General features: G+C 40.9%; 1 protein-coding gene across 1 annotated transcript in view; it reads right to left on the bottom strand.

Moving 5' to 3' along the window:
* WDFY3 (WD repeat and FYVE domain containing 3) overlaps nucleotides 1-21,664 on the bottom strand; it is a 254,837-nt gene that overhangs the window by 131,621 nt on the left and 101,552 nt on the right. The window contains exons 11-14 of the mRNA XM_029913674.1: nucleotides 16,995-17,188; nucleotides 9,749-10,206; nucleotides 2,248-2,425; nucleotides 442-656 (exon numbers count right to left, since the gene is read on the bottom strand). Coding sequence (XP_029769534.1) covers nucleotides 442-656; nucleotides 2,248-2,425; nucleotides 9,749-10,206; nucleotides 16,995-17,188 — 1,045 coding nt within the window. The remainder of the gene's footprint in view (nucleotides 1-441; nucleotides 657-2,247; nucleotides 2,426-9,748; nucleotides 10,207-16,994; nucleotides 17,189-21,664) is intronic.

Below are 21,664 nucleotides of genomic sequence, written 5' to 3'. Positions count from 1 at the left end.
AAGAAAAGGGAAGGTTTAAGTCTTATCTAGTTTAAGTTACTTTATACTGTTTAGAAAGTCTATAAAGAATCTTCTGTAGCAGTGGCTACTTCTTTTTGGTTCTTTTCACATTTTTAACCAAGTTTCTCTTCCCTGCCAGCCAAACTAGAAGCTGTAAGGACATGTATTTCGACAATATAATTTAAAAATATCAGAAAGGCAGCTTAAATCTGAACATTGAAAAAATACTATATTCACAAGGTAACATTCTTATTAACAACAGCAAGGCAATATCCAATAGGGTCACTATCAAACACAAACAATCAGCTATTTTTTCTAATATTTTACTAAGAAATCGAAGTTGCTGAAATTGACCAGCCCACATCATTTATACACCAAACTTTTTGACAGATTGGACCCACCCAATGTGAACATCAGTGACCTGAAAAAAATCTTTCTGACCTCAACACCATTGGCTCCAGTGCCTGAGAGGCCAGCCTTTCAAACATCCTCTGGAGTGGGGGATGCAATGAATGGTCCTCATCAGCAAGAGCTGCACTACATCTCTGTAGAAGACGTGCATGGAGTCCAGCTTCACACATTACTTGCTGGTTTCTTTCTGTATGCACCAGGGATTGCAATATGTTGGCCACTGCAAGCTGAAGATCCAATGCATGCTGCAAAATATAATAAATAAAAATACCCATATACTAGAAGGGAAATAATTAGCACAGGATGTCCTGTAATGCAATTTTAAAAACGAGAAAAGAGAATCTAATTTAAGTATTGTTTCCCTTCTCTTTGAAACAGGACAAATAAATTAAACAATGCATTGATTAGAACTCTGCCAAGGAAATTTGCTCTGGTGCACCTGATGAAAATAACTTCTGCTTTAAACAGAAGTGAGCAGACTTAGAAATATGTTCAACTTGCTTAGAAGTTTTATCCTTATCAGCTCTAAGCTGTTGCCAAAAACAGTCTTTCCCACAACATCCACTGTAATAAACTTTGTGCCATATGCAGCACATTTGTCGCTACAACTGTGAACACAAAAAGGCTTCCAAACTCAAAAGAGAAAAACAGCAAAATGTTGTCATAGCTATACATGCCTGACAGTTTTTGGAGCTTCATTTTGATAAACAAGGATCTGTGGGGTAAATATCTGAACTGAAATCTCTTTAAAATAGTTAGCAAAAATATCACATAAATCCTGTTTAGTAAGATGAAGAATATATACAACTATAAAATATTGGGTTTTAATACTTTCTACACTGCTAAACTTAAAGATACCCTTAGCTGTTTCTAATGGAAGATAACAAAAAAAGTTGCCATACTGGATTAGATGACTAGTCTATCCAGTTTAGTGTCCTGCCTCTCCAGCATATTCTCCAGCATAATACAGTATCTGATGCTTCAGAAAGGAAAGCAAAACATTCATAACACTTGCTAACACTTTTACTTTATGAGATTTAATCAAAAAGTAAAAGAGGACTAAGAACCAAAATGATTTATACTGGTGAAATAATTTTTTATGTAAGCAATTATTTATGATGCTCCTTCTACTCAACTGTATTGATTACCTTAATCTTACAAATGCAAGTATAATAAAAAGGACAAATAAAACTCATAATATACCGTAAACCTTTGCTATATTGACAAAAAGACATGTATTTGGTCTATTATCTGAATCGTACTACACCAAAAAGCATGAGTAAAATAATCTCTGTACCAACAGCCATATTACTTTTACTACTAAGGATTTTTTCCACCTTTTTTTTTTTATAAATAAAGAGCGTATATAAATGCTAGGTTGACAGTTTTGGAGACTGAAGTCCTCTTACATAACCACTAGAACATTGGTAGAAGGACAGCAGCTGTGCAAGCTTCCTCACACTACCCTTCCAATGTCTTTTACCCTTACCTAGGGGTAGGTTGGAGAGGAGCAGGGTAAAAGACTGTAGAGTCTGTGCCCATTTCCTTGAAATCTCTGCTGGTTCTTTCAGCAATAATGGCAATTAGTGCCAGTTATGCATATGGTCTAATTATGTAATCTCTTACTCTTTGATATCTGGACTACAACTAGCACATCTTAGGGGGGCACTAAACCACCTCCAGCTATTAACTTTGATTTAATCAATACCTTCGTTCAATTCACTAATTCCTACACTAAATTTCAACTAGCAACATACAGACAAGAGACACTGTATCCTTTTACTATCCATTCCCCTAGTCAGATTCAACATTAAGGACTACAGCTTATTTGCTTACTTCTGGCTGTGCAGTTGATCCAACTGAGGCTAGAAGATCCAACATGGCGAGCATAGCTCCAGGGTGAATGATGACAGCATCAGAGCTTTGCAGCAGCGTGGGTCCTGTGTGGAGCTTCACATCAGCTATGTTTTTGGGAGGGTACACAGGTGGGGTTGAAACAGAATGATATGCATGCCTATAGGACAAGAGGAAAGACAGCTTTTATTATACCCATTCACTATTAGCTCTGCACTTCTCTATTAACTATTGTAACATTCAACTTGTACATAAAAAATTCCCAATTAAACATGCCAGATGATTTCCTCTTCTTGAAATCACAAGTAGATATTCTTCCAGGACTAGTGGGGAGAATTTCACTTCCATAATACGTTCCAGCTCCGGAATGCCACTTCCTGTTAGAAAAGAGATAATATCTCCCAAGAAAAATATATTTCCTCATAAAAATTTTCACTTCAACATAGAGTAGAATACATTACACACAATAGTATAAACCGTCCATAAATAATGTTTAGACAAATGTTTGGGACAAAATCAATTTTCATCATCCGTCACCCAGTTTTTCCCCTCTGTAACGGCTGCTTCGAAAACTCACTATTACAGAATTGAAGGCAATTTAAACAATTAACTCCCAAGATTATGAAGCTTGTGCCAACTATATACTAAGGCTAGCAGCCCATACGTTCTCACTCTCCCAATGAGTTCCTCTCAGCAACATTAGCATTACATGGAGCTTCTGTGATCCAAGAGGACTTCTGCAGGTTCAGCATGTCGACACTAGAGAACAGATGCTTTGAAGGCATAAGCAACCACTTAGGTCTATAAGCCCATAACCGTTTTGCATTCCAATGAGATTCTCAGCAGTAACAGTTTCATGCCATACTTCTGGCGCCAAGACTATTGCAGATTCAGCAGCTTGGGCAGTAGGGCAGTTCAGAGAATAGATGCTTTGAAGGCAATGATTTAGATGCTAATATTGCTCATGTGGGGCTCCTTTTCTTGACAAGACTAATAGTCATTACAAAAAATATGCAACATATGTATAGTATATGTGCATCTTCACGTAGAATGTGGACACAAAGCATAAATACTAGGTAACAATTTCTTTGCAGGTCACAATATTCCCTACTACTTTATAGATATCTACTTTTGCCTTCAGAACAGTCTTCAAAAAGAGCGCTATCATTTCTTTCTTGGAATGTGAGCCTTTAAAGTGGAGGAAATTGTTAATACTTTGATTCCTCAACCCCTATTTAAAAAACTACAATATATTTCTTTATATGTGATAAATCAAGTAATTCTATGGTAAGGTTAAAAATTAGTTCAAAGACATATCCCTTGCAAGAAGTTTTGAATGCTGCCCAAACCACTTTTGAAAGTATTTTCACAAATTATGCTTGACTCCAACCTCCATTTAAAAAAAAAAACATGGATCTCTAGTATGGCCAAGGCCCAAAACACATAGTTATTTTAGGGTATTTTCTTATTAGACTAAGGGCTTGTCTACACTACCACTAAAGTCGATGTAACTTACATTGCTCAGGGTGTGAAAAAGCAGCCCCCCTGAGCAACGTAAGTTACATCAACTTAAAGCCGTGTCTACACTGTCATGTCAGCGGGAGGCACTCTCCCACCAACACAGCTTCAGCCTTTCATTGAGGTTGAGTAATTATGCCAACAGGAGAGCACTCCCTTGTTGGCATAGTGCATCTTCACCAGACATGCTACAGCAGCACAGCTGCACCGATGTAGCGCAGTAGTGTACACTAGCCCTAAATTTAAAATGGCTGGCAGTTTTATCATGTAAATGTTTATTAATTTAGTACTTTTCTCCCTGGTTTAATAGATTTCTCAATACTTGGATGATTTTTTGAGGTTAAAGATATGGGTAATTCTTTAGCTGATAACTTTTTTCTGCTTAATAGGAAAAGTCCTGCTTCTTTACAGTAAACACTTGCAAGTTTCAAGTGTCAGAGTTCACAGGCATTTAATTTCTTAAGGATTACAAGTCCACATATATTTAAGTGTTATATTAAGACTTTTTGACCAGTATTTCAGAACGGATCCATAACTGAACTTCACCATCAGAGTAATTTCAAAAAATAATTTCCACAGAGTTTCAACTTGCCTAGATATCATTCCTTACAGTACTGTCATATTCTGTGGCTGCCAACACCATCCTTTTGTTGTTGCTGTTGTTGTAATTTATATTACAGTAATGCCTAGAGGGCCCAGTCAAGATCAGGCCCATCATGCTAGGTTGATGTATAAACACAAAGTTATGACCCCTGCCTCAAATTGCTTACAGTCTAAGATGACATTCAAGGTTGTAGGGAAAGGGATGCAATCAAACATATACTATTTTCTTCTTTGCATTATAGAAAGCATGAACTATCCCCATCTGTCCCTCAAACTACCCATAATTAATTTGATGATTTCCAGGTCTGGGTCTGCTTAAAATTTTCAAATGTTCCTTTTCAGTTTTCTCTACAATGGATTCCTATTTCCAGAAGGCCACAAATACCAGTTCAAGAATACTTATTAGAATGGAAAGATAAATTACAGCTCAGAAAAAAATATTACAAAGGTATTCACAAAATTTACTTGTTCCCTCTCCTATTTCACCTCCATAACCTTAGGTACATCACACCTAGCTGTGCCTAGCACATATTTTTTATAGTGGCCCTCTAGGAGAGAAGAAAAGAAAAAGACAATAGGAAAAAAGTTAATGTAAACAAAGAAAATCTACAGGTCTTCCTAGACAGAGACAAGACTGAAAAAAGTCCAACTCAAACTTAAACTATTGGGTTTAATTATAACTATGTGTCAACAAAGATAACCACAGAATCATAAAAATGCAGGCCTCGGGGACCTCAAGAGGTAATCCAGCCCAGCCCCTTGCTCTGAGGCAGACCAAGTACACCTAGACCATCTCTGACAGGTGTTTGTCTAACCCGTTCTTAAAACCTCCAAGGACAGAGGATTTCACAACCTCCCTTGGAAGCCTATTCCAGTGTTTAACAATCTTATAGTTAGAAAGTTATTCCCAACAGATTTAGCCAAAATTGAGTAGCATTTGTTGCGGATAACCACTGTAGAAGTCTGTCTCAGAGTGACTGTTATCCAAACGTTTTCTAAGTTGGATAATGGATAAAAAATATTTGTAATGAAAGGTACACTCCCTTTTCTATTTGCCTTTTGATCAGGGTGTCAAGCCAAAAAGTGTTCCTTTGCACAGATCTGGCATCCTCTTGAATGAGATGACAGTTCAGATAATGTCCAGTCAGCTCTCCTACTTCTGAAATTCCCAGAAATCAAACTAGCACTAAAGCAATAATGCATGATCTAATCATACAGATGGCTGAAAGCACAGTACTTCTATGCTATATAAAAACCACTGTGTACCGTAACTAAACATTGACTAGACAAGTTATCTGTATTCTGTTTATACAAACAATAATATTTAGGTGGCAACATCTTTTGGGTAAACAAGACTGAAAATCAGTGCACTGAATGTTTGTGTATATAATTAAGAGAGCTTAAAAACTGTATATAGACAGAACTTTTAGACATTTTTGTAAATAGATAGCAAATAAATTTCTTTTGTTCATATAACGCCATACTCTGTGCTTGTTAGTCTGCTAACCTAGGATGTAACAAGTTATATAAACTAGATAGCAGAATAACAGACTATGGCAAGTAGGAAATCAGTGCAGGAAAAAGGAAATGTAAAGTGGAGAGAGAATACTGCTTTTGGAAGAGCATTTTGGCTGAGATTTTCAACAAACACAAGTCTAAACTTAGGCTCCTAATTAAGTAACTTAATTTAAAAAATGTGATCTGCCACTAGTCAACCGGAGGGAGGTGCTTGGGAAAAATTGGGCACATATATGCCGAAAAATAGACTTTTTAAGAAACTTGGCCTTTATGTTTAATTATTTGTACCTATGTTTTTATATAAATTGTTTTGTATATTCAGTAAATTAACCCAAGATGATATCAATACTTTATGTGAATCTTTTCTTGAACTTGTTTGACAGAATATACATGACAATGGAAAGGAACAATTTGTTTACAAATCAAACATCTATAGAAAATGCATTCAGTTCTCTTAACAAGTGTCTTCAATGTTAATAGCCAAACTAAATGATCTGATAGGTTGAACATCCTATCTTGATGCTTCTATTTTTTAAACATCCAAAGGACTGCCACATTTTCAGTTTGGGAAGACTTAAAAAGATTAAAATATTTTTTTTAAATTAAATACTTTGGGCTAGCTACAAAGCTGGCACCTTCTTAGTCATTATCCTCTGGCGTCAGCTGCCCTTAAAAGCCTATGTTTGGCAGACTAAATGCATTCTACTGGCAAGATTGTGCTTTTTGCATATCTGTGTATTTCAAAAATTCAGCTTATAGGAGCAAGTAATGCCATTTACACCTAAGAGAATAGAATGATGCAGATGAAGAGAATACAAATCAGTAGTGGAATAGGTCAATCTTATGGACAAAACACTAGAAGGTCTCCACAGGAAATCTCTTTCTTTCAACATGTGCGAGAGAGAAATGAATTTGGCAGCAAACACGTCTCTCTTCTATAACAGCGCAGTTTGCTCCTAAATGCCTTAGGGCTGGTCTACACTGCCGCGCTAGTTCGGCGGCTGGGCAGCGAAGTTCCGAGTTCATTTTATCGCGTCTGGTCTGGACGCGATAAATCGAACCAGGAAGTGATCCCCGTCGACTGCGGTACTCCAGCTCAACGAGAGGAGTACCGCGGAGTCGACGGGGAGCCTGCCTGCCGCGTGTGGACCGCGTCTGAACCGCGGTAAGTTCCAAGTAAGGTATGTCGAATTCAGCTACGTTATTCACGTAGCTGAATTTGCGTACCTTACTTCGACTTGGGGGGTAAGTGTAGACCAAGCCTTAGTATCAGAAAAGAAAAGAAATGACAGTCTGAGAGGTGCTAGATTATTAGACAGGAAGTCCCTTCCAAACCAATCCCAGAAGAATACCAACGAGTGACTGTTACTTCACATAGAAAGGTGAAAAAAAGGTATTTTTGTGGTAATCTCCTTTACTGCAAATATTGCAAAACAGGTTTTAAATGCAGATCTACTTCATTTTTTAAATAAAAGTATTAAGAAAGAATTAGCTGAGAAAAAGAAAACAGTGAGAAAGGATTTCAGAAATTTACAGTCTCAGAAATTTGGGAGATTTTGGACTCACTTTCCAAGCCATTTAACATTCACATGCCTCCACAGTTGTCAGTAGTATATGTTCCGAAGGGTTTATTATTTTCATTAGGCAGTAATTGTAGGCAATAGACATATCATAATAGTACTCAGTTTACTGATAAAGTAAAAAATATCTTTTCTGAGAAATTCATTCGGGATTTTTTTTTTTAAATGAATTTATCTACCACTGCATTCTTGGACTTGATCCCTGGGAGCTGTCTGTACCTCCTAGATGATTTCTTATAAAAATATTTGATTTGTTTTGAAGAGGTGCAAATTAACTGCTTTCAGAACTTAGCCATTTCTGTCTCGGATTCCACGTAATTTAGTGTTATGTACTAGAAGCAATTTTTAAACGTAACTGTAAATTTGTCACATGATGCACAAATAAGTACCTTTCAGCCCACGAGCCACCTAATTCTTTTACAAGTTGACAAGTTGTTTTCCTCAAAGAACAAAGAAAGACAGACAGTACACACCCCGCCACAAAAAGCAGATTAAGAAAAAAAGCAACAAGAACAGTGACAAGAGAAACCAGAAGAGAGATCAACTTCTCTTAAAGGATCAGTACCTTTTCCTGGACAAAGCTGGCGTACCCCAAGGAGAGGGGAGAGAAGTCTCATTTGTCAGGCAAGGAGGGATCTGTTCTGCACGACTACAGACAAAACAGACAGGGGTGGGATAGAGAAGTTAGAAAAGAAAAGGAGAGGCCAGAAGCTTGTTAGTTTTACAATACCACCAACCAGTAAAAACCTTTATAGGATCCATCCTACAGAATCAGCAAGGACAACAAAGAATGCTACTGAGGAACATGCATCAGGTAAAACAAACAGACGTGCACCACTCCACAATAATTAGGGCAAACAATTTTTTTTGCTCATTACTCAGCAGATATGGTAATCTACACAATCAAACCAGCACATAAAAACATCCTTCAAGGGTAAGTAGAGCAGGAATTGACAATAGGTCATTTCTGAGCAAATAAAAAAGTTTGATTAACTTGCAGTAGATGGGATTAAAATAATATTCTGAGAATAAACTCTGCAAAAACATGACCATCAGATGGTTTAAGAAAGGAAGAAAAAGTGTTGATTAAAGAAGAATGGAAAATAAAAGGAAATTAGAAAGGAATGCATTTGCAATGACACTAGAGATTTAGTTACCCATCCTTAATTCATCAGATTCCACAACTAGCCAATGTTACAGCATGTATTGTATACATCACCAATTGGTTAATTCAAAAATGTTTCAATCAAATATTTCAAAGCGATTTTAATACAAAGTAACTAGGATTTTTTATGCTAATTTCTTTCAAGATGAAGGGATACAGATTTGCTCTCTTACAACATTAAAGGCAGTAGGCAAAATTTTCAAAAACGAGAGCTTGAAGTTATGCTCTTAAATCCATATTTAGACACCTGAAGAAGTGCTCTGAGTTAAGAAAACCTGAGCACTCTGCAGCTCCTCACTGACTTCATCAGAAGCTGCCAAATGCTCAGCATTTTTATTAGGTCTCTTATTTAGCTTCTTAAATATTACTAGGAACCTAACGCAAGACATCTATTTTTGAAAATCTTGCCCGATATATAGCACGTGGACATGGAACAGCCGCTTTGCGATTTAAGCAATGAAGCTTAAATCATCGCTGCACTATTAGTTTCTTTAAAAAAAAGTTACAAGTGAGAACTACCTTCAAAAATAAGAGTTATTTTGTAGGGGACCATTAAGAGGTATATTTACTATATATGATTTTAAAATCTCAAGTAGTTAGCAGCCTCCATTGTCTCTAATGCTAAATAAATTTTAAAAAGCTAAATGGCAATTTCAAGGATGGCATCTCTACTGTCTAAAATAAATTTGTCATATAACGAACGATCAAATAACTTGTTTTTAGTGTATCCCATTTTTATGGCAATCAGAAGTTGGTGTGTACTGCAAAGTAGCATATTTCTAATTTTATGATATTATGGACAAAGATCAAGTACTTATGGATAATAAAAATACTGGAGAAGCAGACTACTTGTTGACAGTTTTAACCCATCAAATGGTCTTAAACTAAATGTGTCTCTGTTGCTTGGTGTCATGACCTAAGACATTCAACATTAAAGGTCATGTTGCCCATTCTTGAAAATAGCAATACGAGAGGTTTACATTTGAGTAGAGGAAAATATCTTGCTCCACTTTGTGGATGAAGAAAAAGGTGGAAACATCAAATCCTGCAAACACCACATTTCTAAAACCAGTCATTTTTTAGGGAAAACAGATCATACCTGTCAAAAGAATCTGTGGCTACTTTGTAGAGATAAATAAAGAGTTTACTGCAATGCCTTAGTGTGGGTGCCACAGAGTCCATGGAGATTAGGTCATCCTCCAGTAGTCTTTGAAATGGTTGTGTATTTGAGGGGAAGACATTCAAGGGGCTTATTTTTCTTGAGTCTGAGAAGCAGCCAAGCAATCGAACAGCATCTGCCAGCTTTTCATACTGGATCTCTGTTTTGAAGAAATGCGAGTTGGCTGGCTCATAGCGCATTGCTGCAGTCAATGTGCAGAACACAGTGTGAAGCAGTTCAAACACTTGATTCTGGTTTACTTTCTCCCAGCCATTCTTAGGTGGAGAGCACAAGGATCTTTCCATAGCAACAAGTAAAGATGTGACATACACAAATCCACCAACTTTTCTAAAAACAGTTCTTGTGCGATGACTCTCTCTTAGTACTGAGAGCAGGGCCTATGGAGAGTGAAAAAAGAAAAAAGCATTTTATTAATACCTTATAGCACAGCATAAAAATTTCTTGTCTGATATGCTAGCACAATTATTTATTTGTATTATGGTACTGTCTAAAGGCCACAAAAGACATTGGCATTTTACACACCACACAGACAAATACAATATAAAGTCCCTGCTCCAAAGAGTTTACCAACTAAATAGACAAGGTAGACAAAGAATAAAAGAAATCAAGCATTCTCTCTCTTTTACAGGTGGGAAACTAAGGGCCAAGATCACACCAGAAGCCTGAGACAGAGTCAGCAATTGAACCAAGAATACCAGTCCAGTGCCTTAACCATAAGATTAGGTATATAAAGAATAAGGCATTGGTATGTAGAGACAGAAAGACAAAACACAACCTTTCATCTTAAAGCATTGTAATTTATATATCTACAAATAAAAACAAACTAAATGGTTGCCAAACTCTGCATTTGTACTTTAATAAAAGATCAGGCTATGACTTGTCAAGTGATGGTCCGTAACAGTGAGATCTAGATATTTTTACCTTAGAGTTCCCCATGTGGCTCCCATTGAAATCTTATGCATAAAGTTGATGACTGAGTGCTGTCAACTGTATAACCATATCATTGCCCTTACCCATTGTATTGCAACTGGTGTTAAAAAGGAATTGAGGGACTGTTGGGCCCACCCAACCCTTTGAGCCCTCACATAGGGGCCGTGAGAGTATCTAGGGCACAGGTGTAGAGGCAATGGACACTGCTGGCTAAAAAAATCCAATCTCACATCCATAGGGCGCATGTGCACCAAGAGCGGAATCCACGTGGACAATCACTCGAAGAAGGTGGCTTGATTTTTCTCTACTTATGAGGTAACAGTGAGTTTGGTTGAGTAAGTGCTGAGATATTCTATTAGGCTTGCTGAAGAAAATTTAAGCTTCCTTACTAGTGTGACTTTTCATCAAATAGTGTCTTTAAAGATTTTATTTCCCTTTTAAAAAGGCCACCATAGAAGATGAAAAGACCATTTTGTAAAACTATGTTGCTCTATGAATGTAGTACGTTGTGGCTACTATGAGGTTTAAGTGGTGAAGGATGATTTTATTTTATTTTTTAATTATGAGCACATTGTGGAGAGTATGAAGATTTTGACTACAGTAAAACAAGTATTAGTTTTTGGAATTAAAAGGAGAGGATGAACAAAGAATTACTCTGTCATGATGAAACTGGAAGTTAAGCTTTACGCGGAAATAACTTACAACTCACTTTCCCACCTGGCGAAGTGGTGGCAATTAGAAAAGAGTATGCGACTGACAGAAAGTATAAGTGTCACCTTGGAGCTGAAAAGGAGTTTGCATTATTGTTTGCAGAACTACAGAATGCCCCATTCAGGAATAAACTCTGATTTGAGGTTTAAGTCTTTATAAATTGGTATAATTGAAATGACACACATGATAGCAAGTCATGAGGATGCCTTGCTTCATAAAGAAGTCAAGAGCTTCCAAAGCAGCTACCTAAACTCTGAGATGGCTTCAGATTGGGTCCCAGTTTAAGCTATTGTACAGAAATTAAAAGAGAGATTTGTATGACACGAAGAGGTACAATGCTCCAAACAATGAAGCAGTCAAAGGGTTTCTGGACACTTTGGAAGCCTCTAAACATAGAATCCAACTCCTTCTCCCAAAGCTAAAAAACAAAGGTAAAAAGTGTTTAAAATCTTATTTCTGAAACTTAAGTGAGCAGACATAATTCTGAATACTCACAGGAAGCAGGATGGTTGACTAAAGTGGTGTAATTTTTACATAGATAGCTTTTAGGGTCCAGCCACATTAAGGTTTTTGTTCACTCATTTAGTCCCTTGACTTTGTTTCAAGAGTGGAAGGAAATCTGACCCAGTGCCGGTCAGAGAACTCATTCATCGCTGACACCGTTCAGATCATAAAATCAGGTTCAAGGTCCCTTTTAGAAACATTGCTAACATGCTTGCCAACAGGATCCTTTAAGAACAGTTACATGCTCAGACAGGATGGTTTATGTTGAAATCACTTAGAAATGGAATCATATTCTCTGGGGACAGAAATGAGCTTCTCAGCTTCAATCTTTTTGACTTTTATAATGATTATGGTATTCTCTACTTATGGACCTTGTCAGAGAAAAACCAGAGTAAGATTTTATTTAAGGATTCACAGGTTGGAAAACTATACACTTTTTAACCTCTGTTTTAAAAGTAACTACAAAAAAGTAGCAGATTTTTCATCTTCCTACTGGATATCAGGAGGCTTGGCTTTCTATAAAGGGAACCACATTATTCTCACTAAATAATCTGCCAATGTCATCCAAACATGAGAACTTTAGGAGACTACATGAAAGTTTTAACCAAAACTGTAATCCCAACTCCACATCCTTAACCTTCGCTTTGTGCTTGCAAGTCACTGAAGGTGGGTCAGACTCCTCAAAGTCATTGGGAACGGTGCTGACTAAGCATTCATATAGCAGGGAATCGTGTGAGTCTGAGTAAATCGAATAAAGAAAGAGAGCTCAGCAGGCAAAGTGTGGACTAGAACAATCAGACAATAAGTTGAGGTATTGAACAACCACAGGTGGATTTAAGGAAATTGAAATGGCTCAAGCTATTGAGCAGAATTTGTGGGAGCACTGGGGGCTGAAGAGATTTCCAAGGCAAGAGGAACCAGAAATCTGGCAACCATTTTGACAGTGGCCCCTTGAAATAGCAAAGTGGTACAAGACTCCCACAGTTAGACAAGTGCTTACCTACCTCTAACAAAGCTATCAACACCTGGGCTGGACCAAGATGTTATGGCAGATAGTAGCCTGTCCTGACCTGCCTGTGGAGCACCAGTACTGAATGGGGCAGATGGCTTGGGCTATCTGAAACTAACTTCTGCTATTATGTATGTAAGGACAAAAATTAGAACAGAAAGGGGAAAAAAATCCCACTAGTTAACAGGAAAAAAAGGAAAGTCGAACCTAACTGTAGGATTCTGACACCAGCCCTTGGATTCTAGTACTAAATTGCCTCTGTTGTATCATTACGGGTGAGAATTACCCAGTAAATTAATGCCTCTCACTGTGAATGAGAATTCCCACAGCCTATCAGCTAAAACAAGATGATGGCTAAACTGAATGTTAGCACAAGCAAGTTCTAATGTAAGAGCCAAAGACTGCAAACTATGCGTGGTCAGTCTATAAATTACTTATTGAAAATGTTCTTTACAAAACCCCTACAAATATCAAAACTAAGTTCTGCAACATAATTCACTAACTTAACTAGTTTTCTGTCTTTCGCTGAATTTCTTTTACTTGACATGCTAACTGATTGTCATAGAAACTTAGAATCATGGGACCTCAAGAGGTCATCTAATCCAGTCCCCTGCACTCATGGCAGGACTATATTATCTAGACCATTCCTGATAGGTGTTTGTCTAACCTGCTCTTAAAAATCTCCAATGATGGAGATTCCACAACCTCCCTAGACAATTTATTCCAGTGCTTAACCATCCTGACAGTTAGGAAGTTTTTCCTAACGTCCAACCTAAACCTCCCTTGCGGCAATTTAAGACCATTGCTTCTTGTCCTATCCTCAGAGGTTAAGAACAACAATTTTTCTCCCTCCTCCTTGTAACAACCTTTTATGTACTTTGTATTTGAAAAAGGTTATGTCCCCTCTCAGTCTTCTCTTTTCCAGACTAACCAAACCAAATTTTTGCAATCTTCCCTCATAGGTCATGTTTTCTAGACCTTTAATCATTTTTGTTGCTGTTCTCTGGACTTTCTCCAATTTGTCCACATCTTTCCTGAAATGTGGCGCCCAGAATTGGAAATCAGTGCAGAGTAGAGCTGAAGAATTACTTCTCAAGTCTTGCTTACAACACTCCTGCTAATGCACCCCAGAATGAGGTTTGCTTTTTTTGCAACAGCATTACACTGTTGACTCATATTTAGCTTGTGGTCCACTATGACCCCCAGATCCCTTTCCACAGTACTCCTTCCTAGGCAGTCATTTCCTATTTTGTATGTTTGCAACTGATTGTTCCTTCCTAAATGGAGTACTTTGCATTTGTCCTTGTTGAATTTCATCCTATTTACTTCAGACCATTTATCCAGTTTGTCTAGATCATTTTGAATTTTAATCCTATCCTCCAAAGCACTTGCAACCTGTCCCAGCTTGGTATTATCAGAGCAAGACACATTTAATGTCAGAGCTTTCAAATAGACTAACTCCAAGAGGAAAATTTATGAGTTTTTCATTTCTACATGCTCCTTTTAAAATTGAAATGTCTGAATTCAGTGTACTAGTTCTCAGTTGTTCTCTACAAGGCTAATATTCAACATCTGACTTCAGAAAAAGATGGTTAAAATTTTAATCAAATCCTTGTACATTGTTAATTTCTCAAATTCTAGCACAACATGAAAAAAATCTATTCAGGTGAGTTGAACTTTACGAGATGAATCACGGAAGTGTAGGACTGGAAGGGATCTCAATAGCTCATCTAATCGAGTCCCCTGCACTCAAGGCAGGACTACGCAATAACTAGACCATTCCTGACAGGCGTTTGTCTAATCCAGCGGTTCTCAAACTGTGCGTTGGGACCCCAAAGTGGGTCACGAACCTGTTTTAATGGGGTCGCCAGGGCTAGCATTAGACTTGCTGGGGCCCAAAGCACCAGAGCCCTGCAGCCCGAGCCCTGGGGCCGAAGCCCAACCCCGAGGGCTTCAATCCAGGTGGCGGGGCTCAGGTTACAGGCCTCCCACTTGGGGCTCAAGCCCTTGGTCTTTGCCCCCCCTCCCCCTCCAGGGGTGCGGGGCTTGGGCTCAAGCTTTGCTCTCCCCTCATGGGATCGTGTAGTAATTTTTGTTGTCAGAAGGGGGTCGCGGCACAATGAAGTTTGAGAACCCCTGGTTTAATCTGTTCTTAATAACTTCCAATGATGGAGATTCCACAATCTACACAGGCAATTTGTTCCACTGCTTAACTACCCTGACAGTAGTCCAACCTAAACCTCCGTTGCTGCAATTTTAGCCCATTGCTTCTTGTCCTATCTTCAAAGGTTAAGAACAACAATTTTCACCCTCCATCTTGTAACAACCTTTTATGTATTTGAAAACTGTTATGTCCCACCTCAGTTTTCTCTTCTCCAGACTAAACAAACCATTTCCCCCCCACCAATCTTTCCTTATAGGTCTTGCTTTATAGACCTTAAATCGTTTTTGTTGCTCTCCTCTGGACTTTCTCCAATTTATCCACGTTTCCTGAAATGTGGTGCCCAGAACTGGACACAATACTCCAGTTGAGGCCTTATCAGCCCAGAAGGGAGTGGAAGAATTACATCTCGTGTCTTGCTTTCAACACTCCCTGCTAATACATACCAGAATGATATTCGCTTTTTTTGCAACAGGATTACACTGTTGACTTAGGGCTCCTTTGAGCAGCCTCTTTAACAAAGTAATTTTCAGATTCTGAGAGAGAGACTATAGGGGAGAGACTATCCCTTTGCTTCTCAGATAATCTGAATTATTACCAGTAACAGTAAGAGTTCATTATCAGTCTGTTCCTGATGTATCAGTATTTTCTTAATAGGTAAATAACTGCTTCTGTAGTTGATTCATTGAAACTTGCAATTTGATAGTATGGTATTTGTATTCAAGTGAAAAATCAATGAAACTCAAAGCCTTAATGTGACACCATTCAAGCTCTCTCGAAGAAACATGTTTTCAAAGGTCATGTTTTCATGTGTTACATACCAAAACATGTAAATCATCACCCTGGACTGTAGAAAGTCTAACTGAGTGATATAAACATTATACACAATTTCACCACTTTTCTCTGTTTAGTCTTCTACAACTCTAAGATGACTACACATTACCTAATCTCTATATAAGAGACCTTAACATTTTTAAGGCTACATTAATATACACCTCACCTAATGAGCTTGCAAAAATCTAAGGAGTATTGTATGTAAAACTAGTAGTGAAAGATGAATTCTCCATATTTTCTTATACTTATTGGACACATTTTCACCATGGTCAGGGCTTGTGGTAAACAGTGTTCAGATCCATATCAGGTTTAAATTAGAAGTTGAGTCTCAGGGATGTATCAGGACTGGCAATGAAATCTTGTGAACTGTTTGGATTAAATGAGGGCCCCCTCTAACTGAAACCTCACAGGTGCATCTATTCTTATGAGATTTCAGCTACATTTGAACTGGAAATTAAACCCTTTCTAATTTAGAATCCAACACAAATCAGGCTAAAATTAGAGGAATGAAACAAGCCTCCAGCTCAAAATCTGGGGGGTTGTTCTCCGTGATCTGGTTTTGGCCCAGATCTAGTTATAAATTATTCATTTATTAATAACTCTGGCGATGTTTACAAAAAAATGAGATTTTGCTAAGGAAAAATTCAACAATGGCACTAAAAATATGCTTCAGTTTGTGTGTGTGTGTTATGTTGTTTTTTTAATTGTACCTAAATAATTTCGTAAAGCCAGGTGGAAAGAGACTACTTTTAGAACTTCATTTCCCTTCCATCAGTAATTATTACACCTAATAATACATGTAATATATACTGGTACTCTTTTTTGCCAGTTGTGTTTAAAAATTTGAGATCTGATTTGTATATGATTTTAATTCTAAAGTCACTGAATTGTTTTCAATATCTGAATACCATCATACATAAAATAAAAGTAGTTCTACAGTGTATATTTTAAATTTTTTAAATTAGAATTTCATAAGTAGTTTAGGAGTGGAAAGTATTAAGTTTTATTGCACTTACCCGTAATATATCTGTCTTCAGTTGTAGTTCTGTAGGTGGAGCTGAGTGCATCAGCCCTAATAAAGTGCCCATATCATCATCCCCACTAGGTGATAACACCAATTGCTGGATAATCATCAGTGCATGCTGTCGGCACTGTGGATACTTCACTATATTGTGTACACACCTTGCACCACCAAACTCCCTGAAAATACCTATAGCATAAGAAAAAAAAAACGTGGGAGAAAAAACAAAATGTTTCTAAGGTACTGTGTCAAAACCTTGCATTTGTTCAAGCGCATTATCAGAGTATAACTGAACATAAAATGCTTCATTCTTCACCAGTACAGATTCAGTGACCATTTTCATCAGTCACACACAAGTTTACAACAGCTTTTTATATGAACATGAGCTGATCACAGTTAACTGGAATTCTAATTATATTCTCCCCTGGAATATTTTATATTAAAAGTTACTGTTGGAGTAATTTTGTAGTCCAATTCTAAGAATTTCCATGTCACTCTTACAGAAGGCTTCAAACTGATTATTCACTTCTTTCGTAGATTCTAGGACTGGAAGGGACCTCGAGAGGTCATCAAGTCCAGTCCCCTGCCCTCATGGCAGGACCAAATACTGTCTAGACCATCCCTGATAGACATTTATCTAACCTACTCTTAAATATGCTTTCATGCTACAAACCAAAGAGTGATGGGATGGACCCATATTATTTTTTCTCTGACCCATGACCACAGAGAGGGTAAACTGTTAAAAGCAGTGATTGTCAAAATACGCTTGTACTGTTCTTAACACAATAGGGCCCAATTCTAATTAGGCTTCTGGGTATTACTGTGTAAGAAATAAATTAGTAGTAGTAATAATTTTGAAGATGGGCTCAGTCCTTCCACAGTATTTTCTACAGCCTATTTCCCTGAACATGTACAAATCTAATCATTCAGGAAGGACACTTACACTACATCGAATACAGGGATTCTCAAACTGGGGGTCGGGACCCCTCAAGAGGTCACGAGGTTATTACATGGGGGGGGGTCGCGAGCTGTCAGCCTCCACCCCAAACCCCGCTTTGCCTCCAGCGTTTATAATGGTGTAAAATATATAAAAAAGTGTTTTTAATTTATTGGGGGGGGGGAGGTCACACTCAAGAGGCTTGCTGTGTGAAAGGGGTCACCAGTACAAAAGTTTGAGAAAAGGACAGTTACCTGTTCCGTAACTGGCATTCTTCGAGATGCGTTGTTCCTGTCTATTCCACAGTAGGTGTGCGTGCTCGCCACGTGCACCGGTGCCGGAAGTTTTTCCCTTAGCAGTACCCGTAGTGGAGGAGCACCGCTGCGACCCCTGGAGTGGCGCCTCTATATCGCGCTATAAGGGGAGCTGCACACTCCCCCCACCCTCAGTTCCTTCTTGCCAGACAACTCCGACAGAGGGGAAGGAGGGCGGGGTGTGAAATAGACAGGAGCAACACCTCTCAAAGAACGCTAGTTACGGAACAGGTAACTGTCCTTTCTTCTTCTAGTGATTGCTCCTGTGTATTCCACAGTAGGTGACTCCAAGCTATATCTGATGGAGGTGGGTAGGAGTTTAAAGGTTATCGGGACGGAGTACCGCCCTACCAAACCCGGCGTCATCCCATGCTTGGGAGACAATTGTATAGTGTGAGGAAAAGGTGTGGACCGAGGACCATGTGGCAGCCCTACATATGTCCTGGATAGGGACGTGGGCTACATAGGTGGCCGACGCGGCCTGCGCTCTCGTGGAATGGGCCTTTACGATAGGTGGCGGGGGAAGCCCTGCCAAGTCATAACACGTGCGTATGCACAAGGTGGTCCAGAGGGAAAGGCGCTGGGTGGAGACCGGTTGCCCTCTCATACCCTCAGCCGATGCAACGAACAGTTGCGAGAATTTCCTGAACAGCCTGGTCCGGTCCAGGTAAAAGGCCAGCGCCCTACGTGCATCTAGCGTGTGTAGACGACATTCCTCATTGGATGAATGGGGCTTAGGACAGAGTAACGGTAGGAAAATGTCCTGTTCCATATGGAAGGCGGAGACCACCTTGGGGAGAAATGCCAGGTGCGGGCGAAGCTGGACCTTATCCTTATGGAAGACCGTATATGGGGGTTCCGAGGTCAAGGCCCTAAGCTCTGAGACCCGACGGGCTGAGGTGATAGCCACCAAGAAAGCCACTTTCCAGGACAGGTGGGACCAAGAACAGGTGGCCAGGGGCTCAAAGGGAGGGCCCATGAGGCGAGATAGCACTAGGTTCAGATCCCATTGCGGGACCAGGGCCCTGGTGTACGGGAACGTACAGTCCAGCCCCTTCAAAAAGTGGGAGGTCATCTCATGGGGAAAAAAACGAGTGACCCTGCATCAGAGGGTGAAAGGCTGAAATGGCCGCTAAATGTACCGTGACAGAGGCCGGAGCTAGGCCTTGGATCCGAAGGGACAGGAGATAATCTAGAATAAGTTGGAGGGATGCGGATGACGGGGAAGCGCCCCGCTCCCCTGCCCACCTAGAAAACCTAAACCATTTGGCCAGGTAGGTCCGTCGAGTAGACGGCTTTCTGCTCTCCAGCAGAATTCGCCGGACATCCTGCGAACACCTTCCCTCCTCCTCGTTCCATGGAGCAGCCACGATGTCAAGTAAAGCGCGGCTAGGCTGGGATGGAGAAGGCATCCCCTCTCCTGGGAGAGGAGATCCGGGCGAAGCGGCAGCCTCCACAGGGGGGGCGCTAACAGTTGCAGGAGGGTCCCGTACCAATACTGGCGGGCCCAATCCGGGGCTATGAGTATGACCCTCGACCTGTCTGCCTTTACCTTCTGCAGGACCTTGCCTATCAGTGGAAACGGTGGAAAGGCATAGAACAGCTGGCTGGACCACCGGAGGAGGAATGCGTCCGAGATCGCCCCCTTTTCCGCCCCTGCCCTGGAGCAGAACTAGGTGCAGATACGATTCTGGGCGGTAGCTCCCCACTCTCGGAAGAGTTGCCGGGCAACCTCCCAGTGGAGTGATCACTCGTACTGGTGGGAGAAGACCCTGCTGAGGCGATCGGCTCGCATATTGCGCGTGCCGGGTAGGTAAAAAGCCCTCAGAGATATCGTGGGCTATGCAGAATTCCCATAGGTCCAGGGCTACCTGGCACAAGGCCGAGAAGCGCGTGCCCCCTTGCCTGTTGATGTAATACATCGCGGCCGTGTAGTCCGTAAGGACTCTGACCATCTTCCCCCCAGGTGTAGGCTGAAGGCTATGCACGCCAGGCGCACCGCCCTGAGCTCCCTGACGTTTATGTGCAGGGACAATTCCGAGGTTGACTATCTGCCCTGGGTTTGGAAGCTCCCCACATGGGCTCCCCACCCCAGGTCCGAGGCGTCCGACACCAGATCTAGTGAGGGAGGGGTCTCTCGGAATGGGATCCCTTGTAACATGTTGGCCGGGAGGGACCACCATTGCAGGTCGGCCACTACATTGGGAGGTAACATGACAACCTTGTCCAGGCCATCCCTGGCTTGGGAATATTGGGAGACCAACCAGAGTTGGAGGGGTCTCATTCTGAGCCTGGCATGTCGCACCACAGAGGTGCATGCTGCCATGTGGCCTAAGATTTGAAGACACACTCTTGCCGTCATCATGGGGAAGGCCGTGACTGAGGCTATGAGACTTGTGAGCGTCTCGAACCTGTCCTGGGGGAGAGAGGCCGTGGCCACCACCGAGTCTAACAGTGCTCCTATGAAGTGTATGTGCTGAACCGGCACTAACGTGGACTTGTCCTGGTTTGAAAATATGCATCCTGGAGGTCCAGGGCTGTGAACCAATCCCCCAGGTCTAGGGATGGAATAATAGAGGCCAGGGACACCATGCAGAATTTGTAATGGACCATAAACTGGTTGAGGTTCTGCAGGTCGAGGATGGGCCTGAGCCCGCCCTTTGCCTTCGGGATCAGGAAATAGCAGGAGTAAAAGCCCCTACCCCGGAATTCCCGAGGTACTTTCTCCACCGCGCCCAGGGTGAGAAGGCATGTCACCTCCTGGTCTAGCAGGAGTACGTGCTCCGGATCCCCAGGAACCTCTGGGGGCAGGGGGTGGTGGAGGTGGGGGGGGGGGGCGCGAAGCGAACTGCAACATGTAGCCCGTGGAAATGGTGCTGAGGACCCATTGGTCCGACGTTATACGGGACCATTGCACTCGGAAGGCAGATAAACGGTTACAGAACACAAACTTTATTAACTGGGGGGCTTCCCTGGCAACAGGCCCGGTGGCCCCCCACAAAAAGAGTCAAAAGCGCCTCTTCCCCTGCCTCTTGCCCTTGGTGGGCCCAGGTCGAGGGGCTGAGCGGGATTGACGCTGGGACCTGCGTCTCCGCTCCCTTGGTCTTTTAGGCGGGGGCTCATATCTGCCTCTAGCCGGAGGAACCGAAGTCTGTGGCCTGGGTTTGTCCTTAGTCGGTCGGACATATAGGCCCAGGGTATGCAGGGTGGTGTGGGAGTCCTTCATCCCGTGTAGACGGGTGTGTGTCTGATCCCCAAACAGGGCCTTCCCGTCGAAAGGCAAGTCCTGCATGAGGACTGGGACTCCGCAAACAGCCCTGACAGCGAGAGCCACGACACCCTGCGCATGGCAACAGTGGAGGCCATTGAACGGGCTGCTGTATCTGCCGCGTCCGAAGCCACTTGGAGGGTCGC

This window comes from Terrapene carolina, unplaced genomic scaffold (assembly GCF_002925995.2).
Source record: "Terrapene carolina triunguis isolate 2854851 unplaced genomic scaffold, T_m_triunguis-2.0 Scaffold789, whole genome shotgun sequence".
Classification (NCBI taxonomy): Eukaryota; Metazoa; Chordata; order Testudines; family Emydidae; genus Terrapene; species Terrapene triunguis.
Note: the sequence above shows the minus strand (reverse complement) of the source record. Positions and strands in the feature narration are given on the sequence as shown.